Source organism: Aphelocoma coerulescens, chromosome 4A (genome assembly GCF_041296385.1).
Source record: "Aphelocoma coerulescens isolate FSJ_1873_10779 chromosome 4A, UR_Acoe_1.0, whole genome shotgun sequence".
NCBI lineage: Eukaryota > Metazoa > Chordata > Aves > Passeriformes > Corvidae > Aphelocoma > Aphelocoma coerulescens.
Window position 1 is genome coordinate 21,832,468 of NC_091018.1, and position 17,710 is coordinate 21,850,177.

At 42.2% G+C, this 17,710-nt stretch overlaps 1 protein-coding gene across 19 annotated transcripts in view; it reads right to left on the reverse strand.

Moving 5' to 3' along the window:
* RPGRIP1L (RPGRIP1 like) overlaps positions 1 to 12,813 on the reverse strand; it is a 47,050-nt gene extending 34,237 nt beyond the window's left edge. For 11 of the 19 annotated variants that reach the window (XM_069015845.1, XM_069015847.1, XM_069015852.1 and 8 more), the window contains exons 1-6: positions 9,752 to 9,794; positions 7,198 to 7,289; positions 6,262 to 6,406; positions 4,189 to 4,487; positions 2,906 to 3,005; positions 1,375 to 1,518 (exon numbers count right to left, since the gene is read on the reverse strand). In XM_069015845.1, the coding sequence (XP_068871946.1) occupies positions 1,375 to 1,518; positions 2,906 to 3,005; positions 4,189 to 4,487; positions 6,262 to 6,406; positions 7,198 to 7,282 (773 nt within the window). In that variant the 5' untranslated portion in view covers positions 7,283 to 7,289; positions 9,752 to 9,794. The other 8 variants (XM_069015861.1, XM_069015860.1, XM_069015859.1 and 5 more) reach the window with 4 other exon arrangements.
* Between the last annotated feature and the right edge of the window lie 4,897 nt (positions 12,814 to 17,710).

Genomic DNA, 17,710 nt, shown 5'->3' on the forward strand with positions numbered 1-17,710 from the left:
CAAAGAATAACAAAACAATGTATAAGACTGAAGACGTATAAGATAGCTTATTCAACATTTTCTTTATTGCGGAGAGAGTAAAAAGCTGTGCCCCAGAACCTGAAGACACAGAAGTCGAAGTTAAGAAAACAAACTAATATTCTTTTGGGAGGCAGTAACATGATATAATGGCCATATTGATGTGCTCTAGCACACCTACCACAACTACAGAAATAAGGAACTCTATTCTTCCACTTTAAACTTCATCGTTAAGCTGGATCAAAAGATCTGAAATGGAAAATGAAGTTAGGAGAAAGTGACAGTTAAAAGCACTAAGAATTACGTTTTTGGTGTATGTCAGCTATTAACCTCAGAGACAAACTCCTTTCCAGACTTCCTATCATTTGGATTGAAAGTAATGCAGGAGGGTCCCAATAGCTGGCTGGGGACAGCTGTATGGAAAGAGGGGACTGATAGCAACCTACACCAGAACGAAATGACTAAAGAAAGGATCTCGATCTGCACTGTACAAATTTATGCCCATAAATCCCAGATGGCTGAGCTAATTAAACTGAGGTCTAATTAAACCACACCCTTTGCATCTTGTCCTTACTTCTGTATGAGCAAGACTTGGATATAATTCTGAGACTACTCTTTTAAGAGTCTGACTATTGTATCAGCTGGACCAGTGGCTCACAAAATTTCTGCATTCACATCCAGAACGAGAAAAACAAGAAAGTAAAATACGTACCACCACCACACTTGTCAGGATCTCTTGCCCTCTGTCTAGCAAAATAAACAAAAGGCCTCTTGGCTAATAGTTCTCAATCACAAATGCACCAATGGCCAATGTGTATGCATGGACTCCCGAGCAGACAAGGACAGAACATCAACATCCAGTACTCTCCTTATTTTACAATGCTTAGGAACTAACAGGATTGTATGTTGATGCACATCGTGTCCTTTCCTTTACCTCTTATTTCTTACAGGAACTCAAACAAAATGGAAAAAAGCCCCAAGAATGCTCACCTTCCAGTAGCACCTTTATCTTGTAATTGATAGTATATCGCAAGAAGTCAAACAATAACATTGCACGAACAGCTCTAGAATCTAAGTTACTAAGACTATTGAAATACCAAACACCTGTTTCACAAATGCATTTTGGGATGGCTTTAAAAATGTTCTTGGAAAATACTTACTGTTGTAACTATCTTCTTGCTTAGAATTATCCATGCTATTGGGCAAAACATTTTACGACTTGGTTTCACCAAATGGACAAAAATGAATAAGGTCCATATTCCTTTACAGAAGTAGTAACTTCAGCAGCTACCTACTAACATCATGAAATGGGTCTCCTAATGCTTCCACCATGAAGATTTTAATTTTTCACAATACCTTTGGCTGGCTGTACCCTGCTCTTTCAGCCGTAGGAGGGATTCTTCAATTTCCTTTTCTTTCCTTCTTAGTTGACTCACAAGAATCTCTCTGGCACGTTCTAGTTCCTCAATGTGTTTCCTTTGGGACTCAATGACAGTCTCCCTGCAAGTACAAGCATCCTACATTCCAAAACCAGCTACGTATTTTTTCAAAGAATACAAAAATAAATGAATACTCAAGCAAGCCAAACTTTTAAGTGTTCAGCAAAATCTGTATTTCTTATTAACATACATCGGAAGAGAGGCTTATGAAAAAATAGTGAAAACACAATTTAAAGTCTCAAAATAAATGTTTCTGTGGAGTGAATAACGTTTAGCAGAACCTCCCTACAAATGCTGTTCACGGTTTCTATATTAGAAGTATCCTCGTTCTAATCCATTAGCACCTATGGTTTCTCAAAACCAAAACACCATTGCTAGCTATCACAAGATTAGATCTTCAATGGATGGAGATTTTTAAGCTTTTATTCTGAGACAGAAAAATCTACACCCAAAAAAAGAAAAGAAAAAAAAAAGAAAAAAAGAAAAAAAAAAGAAGTGCTGTAAACAGTGGAATTTAGACAGTTAATGCAATTAAAACAATAATTTATAGGAATATTTTTGTACAATTGTTTCCTACGATTCCAGTTAATCTTTGTGTTTTTAAAATTCAAGCACAAAATAAATGACAGCACATTAATCCATACATTTTTAAACTTAGCCTGCCCATTTATTGAAAATTCAGCACTGACAGAGAATGTAATCGATAATCTAAGTACATCACTATGGAAATAAACAAACAGCTCTTAGAAAACCTAGGTTCTAAAAATACAATTTATAGAAAAAAATGTTCTAATCAGACCTCAATACCTTTAAATTAGATGTTAACTACCTTTTCTATATAACACCTCTCTACTCTCATGCAATCCCTACATCAAGGATGTTGTAAGGGTTTCCTAAGCTTCAATTTCAGTTAAAATGTGCAGCTGGATTACAAACCACACTTCAAAATGCAAAAGTGAATCAGAGCCATTTTACATAACTATCCCAATACTGTGCTTTTTGCACTTATCCATAAAATCTGTCTGCCTCTAGAAATGAAACTTAAATGCATCAGCAAAACACATTCACATAGTCACCACTTGCATGGCGGAGCACATTTTAGGACTTACGTCGGTAAAAAATTTGCAGCTAAGGTCCTTTCTGCTTTTGTCAGCTCTGACCTGTAACAAACTAGGTAGCACTGCATCCTAGCAAAGAGAGGCTCACCACTGGAGACCAATTTTAACTTCCAGCCAAATTCTTACGTACCTACGTTTTGCATTCTAAATCCCTGATTCCCTGTTTTCCTTATAATAAAACATTTCTGCGTTGTTACCAGTGTTATTGTTAGATCCAACAGTTTTATTTTCTGAAGTGAAAACTTCTTAAAATGTATACTTTTTTCTTCAAGAAAACTGTAAGTTCTAAGAAGTATAATGACAAAAAAATAAGTAATATGAAAATCATACAAATTTCTGATTTCAGCCCTTGAATCCTCGAGCAGACTCTGTCCATATTTGGGGAGCACAAGGTCAGGTGACCTCACTTCTGAACTCTGAAATCTCATTCCTGAAAACCAAACAAAAGATAAATGCTTGACATGTTGCATGAAAAAGCTTTAAACAAGCCAACTATCCCTATACAGTACAAATAATTGTGACTTCTATACGGCTGTCATAAAAAGTATTTTTACATCAAAATCACATGGAAAGAAATAATCACAGTGTGTACGACATAGCTGCTGTAAAATCTGAAGGATGGGTGATGCAGAATAGTGTTAAAGCAAACTGTTAAAAACATGGCCTGGAAGGTTTTTTTAGAAGATTTTACTTTCAAAGACAGAGAACAGGGATTGTGTCTTCAAAGAAGAGAAATATCAATATTATTAGACAGGAATGTGGACTTATAATTACTTTTTCGCAGCACTTTCTTTGCAAAATTCCAAGTGTCATTCACCCAGACATGCAACTATGAGGACTATTTTTTAGTAGCAGTGCAGATAATTTCCTTGTGTTGTTTAGAAGCATCCTACGCCCGTGGTGAAGAAGAGAAGTGAGAAATTAATTAAGGAAGAATTGCTACTTTAGGAGCAAACACAATGGTTTCTCCACATTTTTCTCTTACCCTTCTACAGCAAGAAGAAATTAACCACGTTTTGAGGTGGGACCAAACACATTTCATTTCAAAGACAGCATTAATGCTGCCATCCCTCAGTCCCTAGAACTGAATCATTTAGGTTCGAGGTATGATGATACCAGCACTTTCCCAAAATGCCTGAAAAAACTTACCTACTTTGCCACATTGACTTGACCAATTTTGATCTTCAAGCATTATGTTAAGGTACTGTGATATATACGTGTGTGTGTGTACAGATACATATATGCGCCTAGAATTTGTTTTTGTTTGCTTTTGTTCAAACTGAGGTATTTCTTAGATGGTTGCACTCAATAAAGACAGCAAGTATTTACTGAACATTCATACCTGGTTAGGACTTTTGGATGAGCTTTCCAGGGTATTTTTAAATCAGCCAAACAAAAAGCAGATACAGGAAGCTATATTTATTATTGGTCAAGGTTTCTTGTCTCTTAATGCCTCAGAGACAGTTAAACTACCCTAATTTTTTCTAGGCATTTTATTTTTAGGTAATTGCTCTGCATATTTTCTGATCTGCACTAAAAATGTTTTGAAATTCAGACTCGTGGTTTCAAAAACAATCCAAGAGTTCACCATTTTTAATAAATGTGAATTATACCCTTCTTGGTGTGCTCTGGCATGCCAGCAGCCTCATTCTCTCTTTTGAGACCAGTGTTCACACGAGACTGAACGGAGCTGTATGGACACAGCCTATGGCCTTGAATCTGGAGCTGCTGTTTAGTTGAAATGAGTTTGTTCCGGAGGCTCTCATTTTGTTTCTCAAGCTCACGAACTCTTTCTCGCAAATGCTCAATCATTTCTTCCAGCTCCAGAGCCTGACCCAGCCGCATGGGTCCATAGTCAGCCCGGTCACATTTTCTTTTATCATTAACAAGCCGTATTAACTTGGTGGTCATTCTGGGGAAAACAATCAAAAAATATGAAAAAGAATGTGAAAAGTCAGCACAAAAAGTATTTCGTTGAAAGGAACATAACCACTGTGAAGACCTCAGCACAGAACCTTGGTAATAAATTTCAAGTTTTGATGTAACTATTGCTGCCTGTGACAAACTCCTTGAAGATAACTGAAATCACTGTGCAGCAATCTGCTTTATAGCACTGACAAATATCAGCTTCCTAAGGCTTATCATTTAAGGTTAGTAAAGGAAGGACACATTACTCCACAGGCAGCTTAATTTTTAACACACGACCTTATATCGGAACCTCTGCATGCCGTTAAGTTACGGACTTGGGATCTTTGGGATGGGGCAAATTATAAAAGCGACAATTCCACAAAACATTTGACTATTGAAAGAACGATAATTTTAGGATTTAAATATACATTTCATTTCCAAAGTGCCTAAAATATACCAATGGAGATATTTAAGAAGGTACTCCTGAAAAAGGGACTTAACAGTACCCGTTACCATACTCAGTTTCATTCTGGGTAAATATGACCAATGCGCTTCGGAGAAGGAACAGTTAGCTGAAGAATATAATTAGATATAGAGCATATAGCTCTCATGTCTCTTCAAAAGGATAAAAAATTTTGCCTTTGGCATCTCGAGTTGTACTTTTCACTTCCTTTAGTTTTGATAAACATTAGTTGCTGGAACAAAAGGCAGAGAGAGCACTCAGGGGCGATTTAATTTAAAAGAACAGAAAACACACCTAGCAGTAAACGGAAAAAACCTGGAAGAGAAATAGAGGAGGAGAGGGAAGGGGAGTGGAAAAAGAGAGGGAGAAAGGGGGAGAGGGGAAGAAAAGTGGCTTTGATGAGAGACAAGTTCAAGACTTCACAAAATCGGCCGCACACATTCAAGATCTGTATCTAGTTTACAGGGCATCTACTTTTGAAGGCCCAGAAAGAAAACTAAAAATTTTCAGCTACCCTTTGATGAATTCATTAGCTCCTCACCAGAAGCTGGCTTAGATGCAGAAAGACTGTTAACAATTAGCACAATGCGAACACAGAGTATGTTTTGGTATTAGTCAGCCCTCCTGCAGTATCGTAATACTACAAACAGTTCTGCACGGTCCAGATTGGTTTGCCGCCACAGTAAGCACTGGCAAAGATTAGCACACAAATCTTAGCATATTAAGTTTAACAATCAACCTAAAGCTGCTTGTATATTTGTAGGCAAACTGGGTACTGTGCTCCCCATGCTACTTGGGAGTTCTTCACTGAAGTTACCTATTACACTGAGTAAAGGAGCGAGGATTATAAAGAAATTTTAGTGCTAACTCACCAATAAAAAGCTAGATGCTATTCAGCCTCTTGAAAGACAGACAGGGACCAAAAAAGGGGCAGAATCTCTCTGTATAGGCCATTTTGATTCTAGAATGAAACTCCTGATGAACCATTAGGCTTCTACAGCCTGCTCTTCAATTCCCAGAACACCTCTTATATTTGTACTCCACCAGCACGGCTGGGAACCCAAGGTATCATCTCCGATGTACTAGACAGTGGTGTATGTCTGTACACAGAGATCCAATAGGACTCCCTGCAAAAACCATCTCACGTACTCAGAGACAACTAGAAATCAACACAAAAATCACTTCCAGTGGGTGATTTTTGCTACCGCATTAAAAAGTGCTCTGAGAGAAATCAGCATGATTTTTAATTTGTTGATGATGCTTTCAAGGGACAAAAAAGTGCTGTGAGTTAAAAAAAAAATATTAAACCCCATACCTTTTAATTTTCTCCTCTTGCTTATTTGCATACTGTTTGAGTAGGATGTGGTCATCACGTAAACGAAGGAATCTGTCTTCCAGCTCCTCTCGACTGATTCGTGATAGGACTTGTTGAGCTTTTACGTTCTGTGTAGATGATGATTCTACCCAAATCAAGGCAATTTTAAATTACCTTCAATACATTCAACAACACATAATTCAAAGTCTAACTCACCTTGAAATTCTGAAAACAAATTATTGAAAATTTCCAAGTAATTTGATATTTTATATTTGTTTCGGTCTATTGATTAATCTCCTCATTGATTAATTTCCTCAGACTTATTGGCAGGCTAATCACTTCCCTTTTTTCTTCCTCTTACAGACTAAAAAAACCCGTAGTTCAAATGATGCAGCAAATCGATTACCTACCAGGCAATGCAAAGGCCGCAATTTAGCAAACAACCAGGAATGGTCAAACATACTAATTAAAAAATAGGATGAGCACTACCACTGAGATGCTTTCTAATCTGTTTCAAAGTGAACATACTCTCTTGAAGCTTGAAAGAATTAACTCACAGTTGTGAAAATGGACTCAAATACAAGACTAAGCCCGGTAGCTCCATTCTAATAGCAGCTGAGTAACTTATAAGAATTGCATAGCACTTCTGGTTCCCATTTTGTTACGTGGATCTCACCTTGTCCTCCATTCAGCAAAAAAGCATTCTCTTTCCTCCTGGAAGGATGAATGCGATGAGTTTTCCAGGTTTTAGCATCTCACAGCAACTTCTCTCTTATAACAACCAACTTGAATGTACGATGGGTCACAGCATCTTTCAAAATTTAACCCAAATTTTGAATGGTATTTGAACTTCATTTTGTGAAACATTTTTAGAAAGAAGCTAAGGAAGCCACTGATCGAAGTCTGTAATTGCAATAAATAGCATCTAGTACAAACCTTGTGATCCTTCAATTCCAGCTGGAGTTAGGACTGTATCTCTCACAGCCAGGTTCCCCACAGTTTCATCAGCTGAAACAGGCATGGCTTACCTAGGGATAACAAAATTCAAATGCCTCTGCATCTGCAATTTAAGCTGTGAGACTAGAACGAACTACAAATCATCATATAAAATGATGGCAAACGTAACGACAGGTTCACTGGAATGACAGACTTGTGCATTACTGTAAATGCTCCTATCTCAACTGAATTGCTCAGAGGGCAATCAAAACCTTCAAGTTTAACACTATGCCATTTTTAATCCGTATCACGGTGTCCCGCAGTGGTAGTGAGGAGAAGAGAGATCCAACAGGCAGGAATTCTGCAGCAAGATTCCTCTTATTTAATTACTTTACGACTCTTTTATAGACTTTTTTCTTCATAGTCTAATTGTTCAAAGGATCAGCCATCCCTTAGGGTGATTGGCTAAAATCCCAAAACATCCATTGTCAAAATATTTTTCTACTGTACTATAAACAAGGCTTTGCAAGGTCGCAGGTGTTCATAGTTTATGGACAAGAAGCAAGAAAAATTCCACAGTTTATGGAAAGAAGCAAGAAAAATTCTTGCTAGCAGCAATATTTGTATCCACAAATCCATGCACAAAATATGGCTTATTTCATTACGCAGTAGCTCCAACTGTATTTAATATGTGCAGAATGTATTAGCTTTTTAAGTTCTAGTTCTGTTGTCTTCAGCAATCTTTGGGCTAAGGCCAAATTTCTAAGTGGATGTGGGAGGAGGACCTGAGTGGGTTTCCTCAGGGTTTTTTTGGTTGGTTTTTTTTTTTTTTTTTTTTTTTGTTTGTTTGTTTGTTTGTTTAATTGTTTGTTCATTTTAAGACAGGTCAAAGCTTAAGGCATCGACTGGTAGGTGAGTAATGCCATCTTCCACATTTTGAATGGGACTCTGAAAGCAAGGTGCGGGGGGTTATGGAGTCATTTCAATGTTACCTGCCAATCTCCTAGACTTCTTTCAGTCGTTGTCCTAAGAGAAATTATTTTTTTAAAATAGACACTCCTATGAATGATACTCATAAATCCAAATACATTTCTTTCTTGTGACAACAGAAGTTCAGCTATATGACCAAGTGAGATTAGGAAAGTATTTAAAATATCAATCAGTGTAATATAGGAAGATACTGCTGTTTCTTTCTTGTCTTCCAGCGCAGAAAATTAAATGCTGGCCAGAAAATTAAGGAATGCTGAAACAGCATTAAAAGGAGGCGCGTGAAACCCTCAGGACAGCATTCTTCCCCCGCACTGTTACACCCTTCAGGTGATATAAATCCTTAGTGAATCCAAAAATATCTAGGAATGCATTGGCCTATTAACAGTGATGTTAAAAAGACTTGCATCAGAAGACAGAAGTGACATAGTATAATTCACAGGCATTCCATGAAATATCTCTTAATTTTATCATCAAAACTGCTGCTATAGTGATGCCTTTCTTTTACCAGAAAGCCCTCTATCATAAACTAGTCTGCATACGGCTTTGTCCTAAAGGAACAAAAAGGATTAATGGAAGTTCAGTTTCCAACAAGTCAGTCTTGCTTTCAATCTTCTGGTTTTTCATCACTAATATTTAGAACAAAATAACAATTTATACCTTGACAGATCCAGATGCTACGCTGAACCTTAAAAATTTAAATCAGATTTTATTTCCAATAAAAGTTACCAGTCACTTCTGCACTTGTTAATCAAAAAAAAGAGAAAAGAACTTCACATACAGAGAGAGGGAAATTTTCCACATCTCTAGAACTGGCCTGTAAGAACTCCCAGTTAGCTCTAAGCAAGAATTTTACAGTTGCCGCAGTTAAAGAAACTTTAACTTTCTTGTATACCGCACTACTTAAAAAGATGTTTCTACCACCATCTGACAAATTACAAAAAAACTGCATATGACTTTGCAGCATTATGCGAGACCAGCCTGTATTGAGATGAATACTTCTAGACAATCAAACCGCATGCTTTAGGTCCAAATTTTCATATAACTCACAGAAGCAAACCGTTGCCCCAGCATCATTCCAAAGCAGCAAAACTAAAGACGGATTACTTAAATTTTCAAAAGTACTCAGCCAGTGAGTGTAGCAACCACTGCTAGGGAAGGGGTTTCTAGGGAAATCTCTAAAATTACGACATTTAATTGTTTCAACGGGGATTTAGAATTTCACGAGTCTCGTACGTGGCCAAAATGATGCTTTTCTTGCTATTTTCCCGCGCTCGAGCAGGAAACGCAACTCCCGCTTTTTACGTACAAAACAGACACCGCAACTGAAAAGGCCTCTAGAGCCGCTCTGAATAAAGAGGCGAGGCACCGCCTTTCCCACGGGCATCGAGCTGCGCGCGAGCGGCCTCACGGGCCTGACACTACCTCTTCAGGAGCTCCGCCGCGGGCCGGCTCCCCGGCTGGGGACAGCCCGCTGCGAGGCGCGGTGCCACATCCCACGAGCAGCTCCGGGCTCGCAGCGCTCCCCGGGCCGTGCCCAGAGGAGCAGCGGCCACCCCCCACTCACCGCCCAGCCGCCTTCCCCAGCGCTCCGTCCGCAACTGCCCCGGGACAAACGGCTCCTTCCGCTTCCGGGGCCGCTACCTGCTAGGGGTCGGAGTTCGGGGCGAGGCCGAGCACCGCCGCCCCACGCTCGGGACTCACTGTCGCTCACTGCCGGCGCAGTGCTCGGGGAGCAGAGCAGGGGGGCGGCAGCGAGAAGCGAAGGTACCGCTTCAACATGTGCAATATGTAAACGTTTTCTAGAATGCAGCTCTCCATGGCTGTCGTACTTCTGCTGGATTTACAAAATAGCAGTCTAGAAAAGCAGTAGGTGACTCCTTTGGAAGTGTAATGCTCGGTTTAGTCATATTAATGAAAGGCAGGCTAATTCTATGAAAAGATTTTTAAAAAGCCTTCTAAGATTGCAATCGGATGCACCAGCACAGGGTGTACTGGGTTTGGTATTGCTATTAATTTACTATTCAACATTAAAAGTGTCTCACTATACGGGGAGGTGTCGGGAGGAAAAGGTTCAAAACGGATTGATGAGGACAAAGTTATTTCTAGAATTGTTTTCTCTCAAAGACCAACCTTGTCCCTGGGAGATCCTAAAATTTCTCAGTGTGGAAATTTCAGGTATTTGTGTTTGCTTTAAGTTGTTTTCTGTCAGCCGAAAGAAATGGAATTCTCTCAAAGAAGATAGCAGGATGTTAAAGACTTAAGTGCATTTTCCCCGTTTGCTTGGGCCTACTTGTGGGGGGAGAGAAGAGAGATAGAGAAGCTCAGATTGTAAAAACACACCCTCGTGAAGCAATGTGCCCGTGCCGGGCACAATGATACCTTAAAGCAGCGCACAGGCCTGCCGCACACACTTTTTGCCCCGCTAAGATCCAGTAAGCTTAGCAATGTCTGTGTCCACTGTTTTGCCAGCGTGATAATGGAATAAATCTATTTTTTATACTTCAGATGTGGATTTTGGCCATCTTGGCTACCTGCATATTTTGTGACTCACACAGCAGGAAAAGATCTGATCTAAGTTTGCAACTAAGGATTTTAATAGAAAAATAACTTTAGAGCCTGTTGGCAGTGGTAAGAGTCCACATAACTCTTTAAAGACAACCTGGTCATTTTGTAATTGGTCTTGTTTTGGTACAGTTGCATACAGTTAAATGCTGTCTATCAGAATCCCAGGGAACTGGCTTTTGATTTGTAATGATGCAGTATGTTTCTTATATGTGATAAGCCAGTCTCATTCTCTGAAATTTTCATGCGTACAGCAGGTTTTGTTTTATGCCATTATGGAAGAACATTTCTGTTCCAAGTACACGTGGTAGAAGTTCTTTAGAGTGCAGGGCTATCATACAGCAATTTCCACTTTGCAGGTCACTCAGTTGTAAGATTGAGTGTGTAGCAGAAATGAATGCTAGTATTTAATGTTCCAAGCCCAAGAGGAGGAGGAGGAGGAGGTAAAAATTCATGCTTGGGAAGAGGGTCTGAAAAAAGTTTGGAAGCTACAATATTGGAAATGATGCAACACTTAAATTTTTTTTTTCCCCGCAGGGGTTTGTTCACCTTCATCCAGTGGGAGGGGGATTTGAAGTTTCTCTTCAAAAGACTCTGTTCAAGACTGTTCACTGGGTGAGGCCGGATGAGCTTAACATGAACAGATTGGGAGTAGCCAGAAGACACACGGGAGATAAGCAAACATTACCCCCCCAGTGCAGTTGGAGACACCCGGTCTGGGAAAAGACTGATAAGAGAACCACAAAAAAGGACCAAATTAGCATCAAAAGCAAAGGGATCAATAACCAATAGCAGGTCGAATACAAAGAATTATGTCATTTAAGACGAATGAACAAGAATTTCTTTGGGTTTTGTATGTATAAATAATATGTGAAAAGTCTGGTGAAGAGCCACGTGTAATGGAATGGTTTTCACTGCACAGCCCATGCATGCGTGGATGAAATAACTTCCATTGCACATCCAGACAATGGCCCGTGCAGGGGAGAGAACGACCGGCAGGACCTTTCTCCGCCTCCCCCCTCCCACCCCGCTCCAAGGCGCCGCAGCTCCGGGCGCGACCGGCCGCTTTCAGAGCGTTACCCGGGTACGCCTGCGCAGGGAGCCGCTAGTCCAGAGGGGCCAATGGGGGCATCCCGAGCGTCCGTCCAGGAGCAACGGTCGGAGCACCGAGCAGGGGCCGGGGAGCAACCGGATGCACCTGGGCACGGAGCGTTGCTGCCGGAGAACGCCCAGGGAAAAGCCCTGAGCAGGCAGGGCAGCGTGTGGGGTGCCGGGGAAAGCTTTCAACTTTCCCCTTTCATCTTGTCAGTCCCTCCCTAGAGCCCCCAGAAAGACAGGGGTTATTAGGAGAAAAGAGGTTTAAACGGAGGGGAAAAAAATTCCTTTTCCATAATTGTCTGTGTTCAAATTAAGGGCGAATCTCCTTCACCTGCAATTTTAATGGTATCTGCCAAAGGAAACCTTGCCTTTTCCATGCTTTTAGGGCTATCAGCTGACAGGGAATCCCCATTTTCCATTATTTTTCAGTTCAAATAGAAGGAGATAAACCTAGATAATGTTATTTTGTAGGTTTGAATTACAGTTTACTCCCCCATTTTAAGTGGTTCACTTGAAGGAAGCTCTCCCTTTTTGAGCATTTTAAGGGTTTAACTCTGCACTTCAGGCTACTCCTACCCACACCCCAGTACCAAATATCATACGGGAGCGAGCCCGGCACATAAGCAACCTTAACACCACCCAGGAGGCTATTAATTTTTTGTATTTTTATTTGTAATGTATGTAGCCCTAATTAGAGGTCCCAATGAAAGTTACACTGTTCATACCATTACTAGTCTTCTCCACCCTACTTAGTCACATGTGGAGTGCCACTTAGTAATTACTAAGGAATAATTATGTGAATTAACAACAAACTATCTAATTTATCTACCTATGCTGCCAAAGTATGAAGCCTTATTTCTTACCCAGTCTCTGCCCGTTTGCTTGATGTAGCTGCAGTAAAACATGTGTTATCATTTCCCTGAAGAGCTGCTTTTTCCTCTCTCCAGCCCTTTACTCCTCTTCAGTTTAAACAAGAGTAGCCAAGCAGCTACAGCTCCTTTGAGAGCTTTTATACCTTGTGGTAATTGCCTCCTCCCTTTTCCCGGGCATGGTGGGAATGAGAGGCGGGCCCAGCCAGGGGTATATTAACCTCAACCTTTGCCACAGGCATTCATTCCCTTTCTGGGATGGATGGGGGTAAGAGCTCTCCTCTTGCTTTAGTGAAGGAGGTCTTTCTACTCATCTCAGCTTTTTTTTATTCAGCAGATGCTTTTGGCCTCTAAAGCAATAGAAGCTTTGAAGATAGTATGGAACACAGGGAGTATTTAAGCTCGTGATTTTGGGTCAAGTGTTTAGGGGTGGTAAGGTGCTTTTGTAATTTGTTTGGTTTTGTTTGTTTTTTTTTTTTTTTGTTTGTTTTTTTAGGAGCATTGCCACTTCTGGGTCCTATTGAGTACGAAGCTTCAAATTTTTTGGTATATTCATTGTGGCTCAAAAGGGACCTGCCCCATGTCAAAGATGATATCTAAAATTGAGGCTTCTGATAGGTAAGCTGTGTATTTGATGCTTTGAGAGGCCCCCTAAAAGCACAGACTAGACAAGAAAAAGAGAATAAAGGTAGGTATTTATTTGAAAGGCCCTCAAAGGTACACCCTGGGGAGCCAGAGGCTACTCTTAAAATGGGCCCTAAGATGGATGACAGGTCATGAGTTCTTCACGCTTTTATAAGTTTGGTTCATTTACATATCAGGGTTAATTCTCTAATTAAAGCTTTAGTTAATGATGTAATTTCCCCCAGCTTGGTGTCCCCTTTAGAGGCTTCTGGTTTAAACTTTTTGGGCCTAGGATGGTCTGAGTGTTCTTGGAGGGTGAGCCTGGAGAGGCTTTGTTATGTCTATCTAGCATGAGAGAGCAGAAGTTAATAGGCTACAAGAAACTTCAGAGTTATACACAAGGCAGTACAGGATTTGAAAAATATGAAAGCTAAAACCTAAGGCATCAGATCGCATCCAGGAGAGGGAGTGGGGTAACCAGTTTAGGAAGTACTAGGAGGGGTTTTGAAAGTCACATGGTGGGAAAAGGTGTCCATTGGGGACCCCCTAAGGCTTTTCCTCAAGCACAGCAAAGACCTTTACATGTCCTAAAGGCTGGCTGTCACGGGACCTTCCTAGATGCCTGAGGAGGACTCATTTTGTGTCCAAAGCGGATTCACATTGCCATCCAAAAGATAAGTTGTGGGCTTTGACTCGGAGATGGGATCGTAGCGGGGTGGAAGTTCTCGGGAAAGATTTCATAATTAGCGCAGGGGTAAGAGGTATCCTCTAAGGGGCCTCTTAGGAGAGCTAAAGGCAGCAGGTCTACTTTTGATTGTAACTGTAGGGTGTGCAGAGCAGTTCCAGTCTGTCTTGTGCTGTCTAGTGTGTCTTTGGGATCCCTTGGATCAGCCATCTCTGCTTTTTCCCCTTGAGGACCTTATCGCAAGCATCATCTGCCATCTCTAGGTTCTGGAACATTTGTGCTTCTCGGCATGACGCCAATATCATTCGTTCTTTTACTGGTGGGCTCGGCCACGTCTTGGAAGTGCATGTCGGATGCCTTTTGAGGCCTTGTTCCTGGCTGTATTGCTGTCCATCCTTTCCAGCTGTGAGTTATAATGTCCTGGGGCTTGTAAGGATATGAGGATCATTCTGAACATAGTGTTGTCTTGCAGGCATCTTGATCACTGTGACCGACAGTTCTTATAACAGGTCACTGTTACGGTCTTGTCTTCTGCTCCTTAGAGCCTCCTCCGTCCACCATTGCCATGCCATTGGTCATCTCTTTTGGCACTGTCTTGGTCCTCTTCCTTCTTCTCCCCGAGAGCTTTTTTTTATCATTCTTGTGTCATGCTGTTTGTAGTATAATGTGTTGTTTGTGTTTAGCCTGGAACTGCTCTGCCCTGTGGAATAGACTGGGGGGTAGGTGGAATAGAAAGAAGACTTTACGGGTAACCTTTACCTTTGTGTAACCACCTGAGCCACACCTCAGACGGAGCAACCACGGCTGGTCCGTGTAGGGTTTGGCAGGAGTGGTATGGCGGTGTCTTGCCGTTTTCTAGTCCTTTGTCTTAATGCATGCTGTTGTCAGATCCTAGGTGGTTTGCTTTGAGAAATGAGAACCTGGGAAAGGTTAAACTTGCCCTGTGTGTGTCTAAGTGACTTTGACAACTAATTATTTTGCAGAGGGATAGGATGTAAACCCGCTACAAATGGTGGAGGCCAGAGGAGCACGGCGATGAGACGGGTTGGCACCCAACCTCCTAGCAAAGGCCTGACTTTCAGCTCTGTTTACTTAATTGTTTGGCATTTTGTGTCATTTTGAAGATGTGAAGTGCTTGTCACGGCCGCGTGTCAGCACTGGGGAGATCATGAACCAGCTGGGTACCAGCAACAGAGATAAGTATTGATTCCAGCACAGACCTAGATGCTACCAGAGGTGTTGTACTAGTTATAAAACTGTAAGCATCCTTTGGGTTTTTTTGTGTTTTACAGGTGGCCAGAGGAGGCCAGCATTCAAACCATGATTCCAAAATGACAGAGACCCTTGTGGACAGAGATCACGGTCAAGTGGTTTCAGATGGAAACTACCACGGCCAACACAATGCTTTTGGACCCTACATACTGCCTTTTCCTTTTGTCTTGCCCCTTCTCTGCCTGGAAGGTCAGGTAACCATTCTGCTTTTCAGGGAAGGTGCAAATGGTGGTTGGGGTGTAGTTTGGCTTCTAGATGGTATTCCTAGATTGACACAAGATGGCTGGAGCTGTTAAGTTATCATGCAGCCCTTTAACTTTTGTCATCACTTTCTTTCAGATGCAGATGGATTGAATCGGTGGCAGAGCGCCCCATACCGGGTGAGAGGGCTTGCACAGGAAGGTCAGTCACCATTTGTCTTTGCAGGGCAAGTGTAAATGGTGACTGTGTTCCAGCATTGTTCTTTCCCTTTATTTTTAGGAGGGAAAGCTAGATCTCAGCAATCAAGGTCAAGTGAGCAAGGTAAGCAGTGACCGGTGGAAAGAAAAAGTTGTTATTCCTTGGGTGGCAAGTTCTGGTACAGCTCTAAGCATCCACTGTCATTTGTGTGTTTTAGGGGGTCCGCTTGTATTATGCTGAACCCCTCACCGACTGGCCGATGTACCCGGCTCGCTGCCCTCATGAGCCCTTCCAAAGCATTATGGGACTCTGCGATGAAGCCTTTGCCTTTTCCATTCAAAGATACCGTCCGGGCAGACTTTGGCAACGGCCGAGAAGTTGGGGTGAGTCGGGGAGGGAGGGGGGGAGGAGTGAGGGTCTGCTCAAGTCTCAGCAATGCCGCATCGCCTTGTCTCCTCTTAACCCAGGTATACCCGACGATGATGGTACCAGCCTTGGAGCGTGGCCAAAGTGTGTGGCCCCAGGACCCCGGGCTTCTTAGGAAATGGTGAGTAGTGGAATTGTTGGGTTTTGGCTTATGTGCCACTAAGTTCAAGCCTTGATATTTTGTTTTCTTTATTGTAGCTGACTAAGAGACAACAGGCCAGCAGTGGCAGGAGCTTCCTGGATGGCAAGGCGGCCCTCTTTTGCACCCGAAGAGGATTCACATGCCTGGATGTCTGAGAGATAAGTCAACGGGATGAAAGCGGGGTGTTGGGTAGGGGGTTGCCGGGGGGGTTTCTTGGGTCAGCTTTGGAGACGGGGCTACCCACAAAGGGGCCCCTTAGGCCACATAAAGGGAAAGTCTCACTTTTGATCACAGTGCCGAGGTGTGCAGGGCAGACCAGTTCCAGTGCATGTTGTGTCACTTCTCTATTGTGTGTTCTGTGTCTTTTGGGCATCTTGTGTCTCATGTCTTTTGCCTTAGCCCTTTGATGTGCTTGCGGTCATTCTTCTCGCCGAGAGTTTTCCCTTCTCTTTGTGTCCCCTCCTTTGTCATCTGCTGCATGCAAATCCTGCATGGGATTTGGCCCGGAACTGCTCTGCCCTACTGCACAGTCTGGCCTATAGGTGTAATAGGGCAAGGCTTGGGGACTTGGAATTTGTTCTGTAGGCTGTAGTTTGGCCTCTAGATGATACCCCTAGATTGACACAGGATGGCTGGAGCTGTGAAGTTCTCATGCAGCACTTTGACTTTTGTCATCACTTTCTTTCAGATGCAGATGGAGTAAATCGGTGGCAGAACACCCCACACCGGGTGAGGGGGTTCCCGCAGGAAGGTCAGTCACCATTTGTCTTTGCCTGGCAAGTGTGAATGGTGGCTGTGTTCCAGCATTGTTCTTTGTCTTTATTTTTAGGAGGTAAAGCTAGATCTCAGCAGTCAAGGTCAAGTGAGCGAGGTAAGCAGTGACTGGTAGACAGAATGACTTGTTATTGCTTGGGTATCAATTTCTGGTGCATCCATTGTTATTTGTGTGCTTTAGGGGGTCCACTTGTATTATGCTGAACCTCCTTGCCAACTGGCCGACAGACCCAGTTTGCTGCCCTCGTGAACCCTCCGGAAGCATTACAGGACTCTGCAATGAAGTCTTTACATTTTCCATTTGAAGCTACCACCCTGTTGCCTTTGGCAACGGCTGAGGAGTTGCAGCAAGTTGGGGATGGAGGGAGGAGGATTGAGGGTCCGCTCAAGTTTCAGCTATGCCACATCACCTTGTCTCCTCTTAACCCCAGTATACCCTGCAGTGATGGCGTCAGCCTTGGAGTGCAGCTGAAGTGTGCGGCCCGAGAACCCCAGCCTACATAGGAGACGGTGAGTGGCAGAATTGTCGTGTTCTGGCCGAGGTGCCACTAACTTTGTGCACTGTTGTTTGGTTTGGTTTTGTTTATTGTAGCTGACTAAGAGAGAACAGCCCGGTGACGGCAGGAGCTTCCTGGACGGTGAGGCCGCCTTCTTTTATGCCTGAGGTAGATT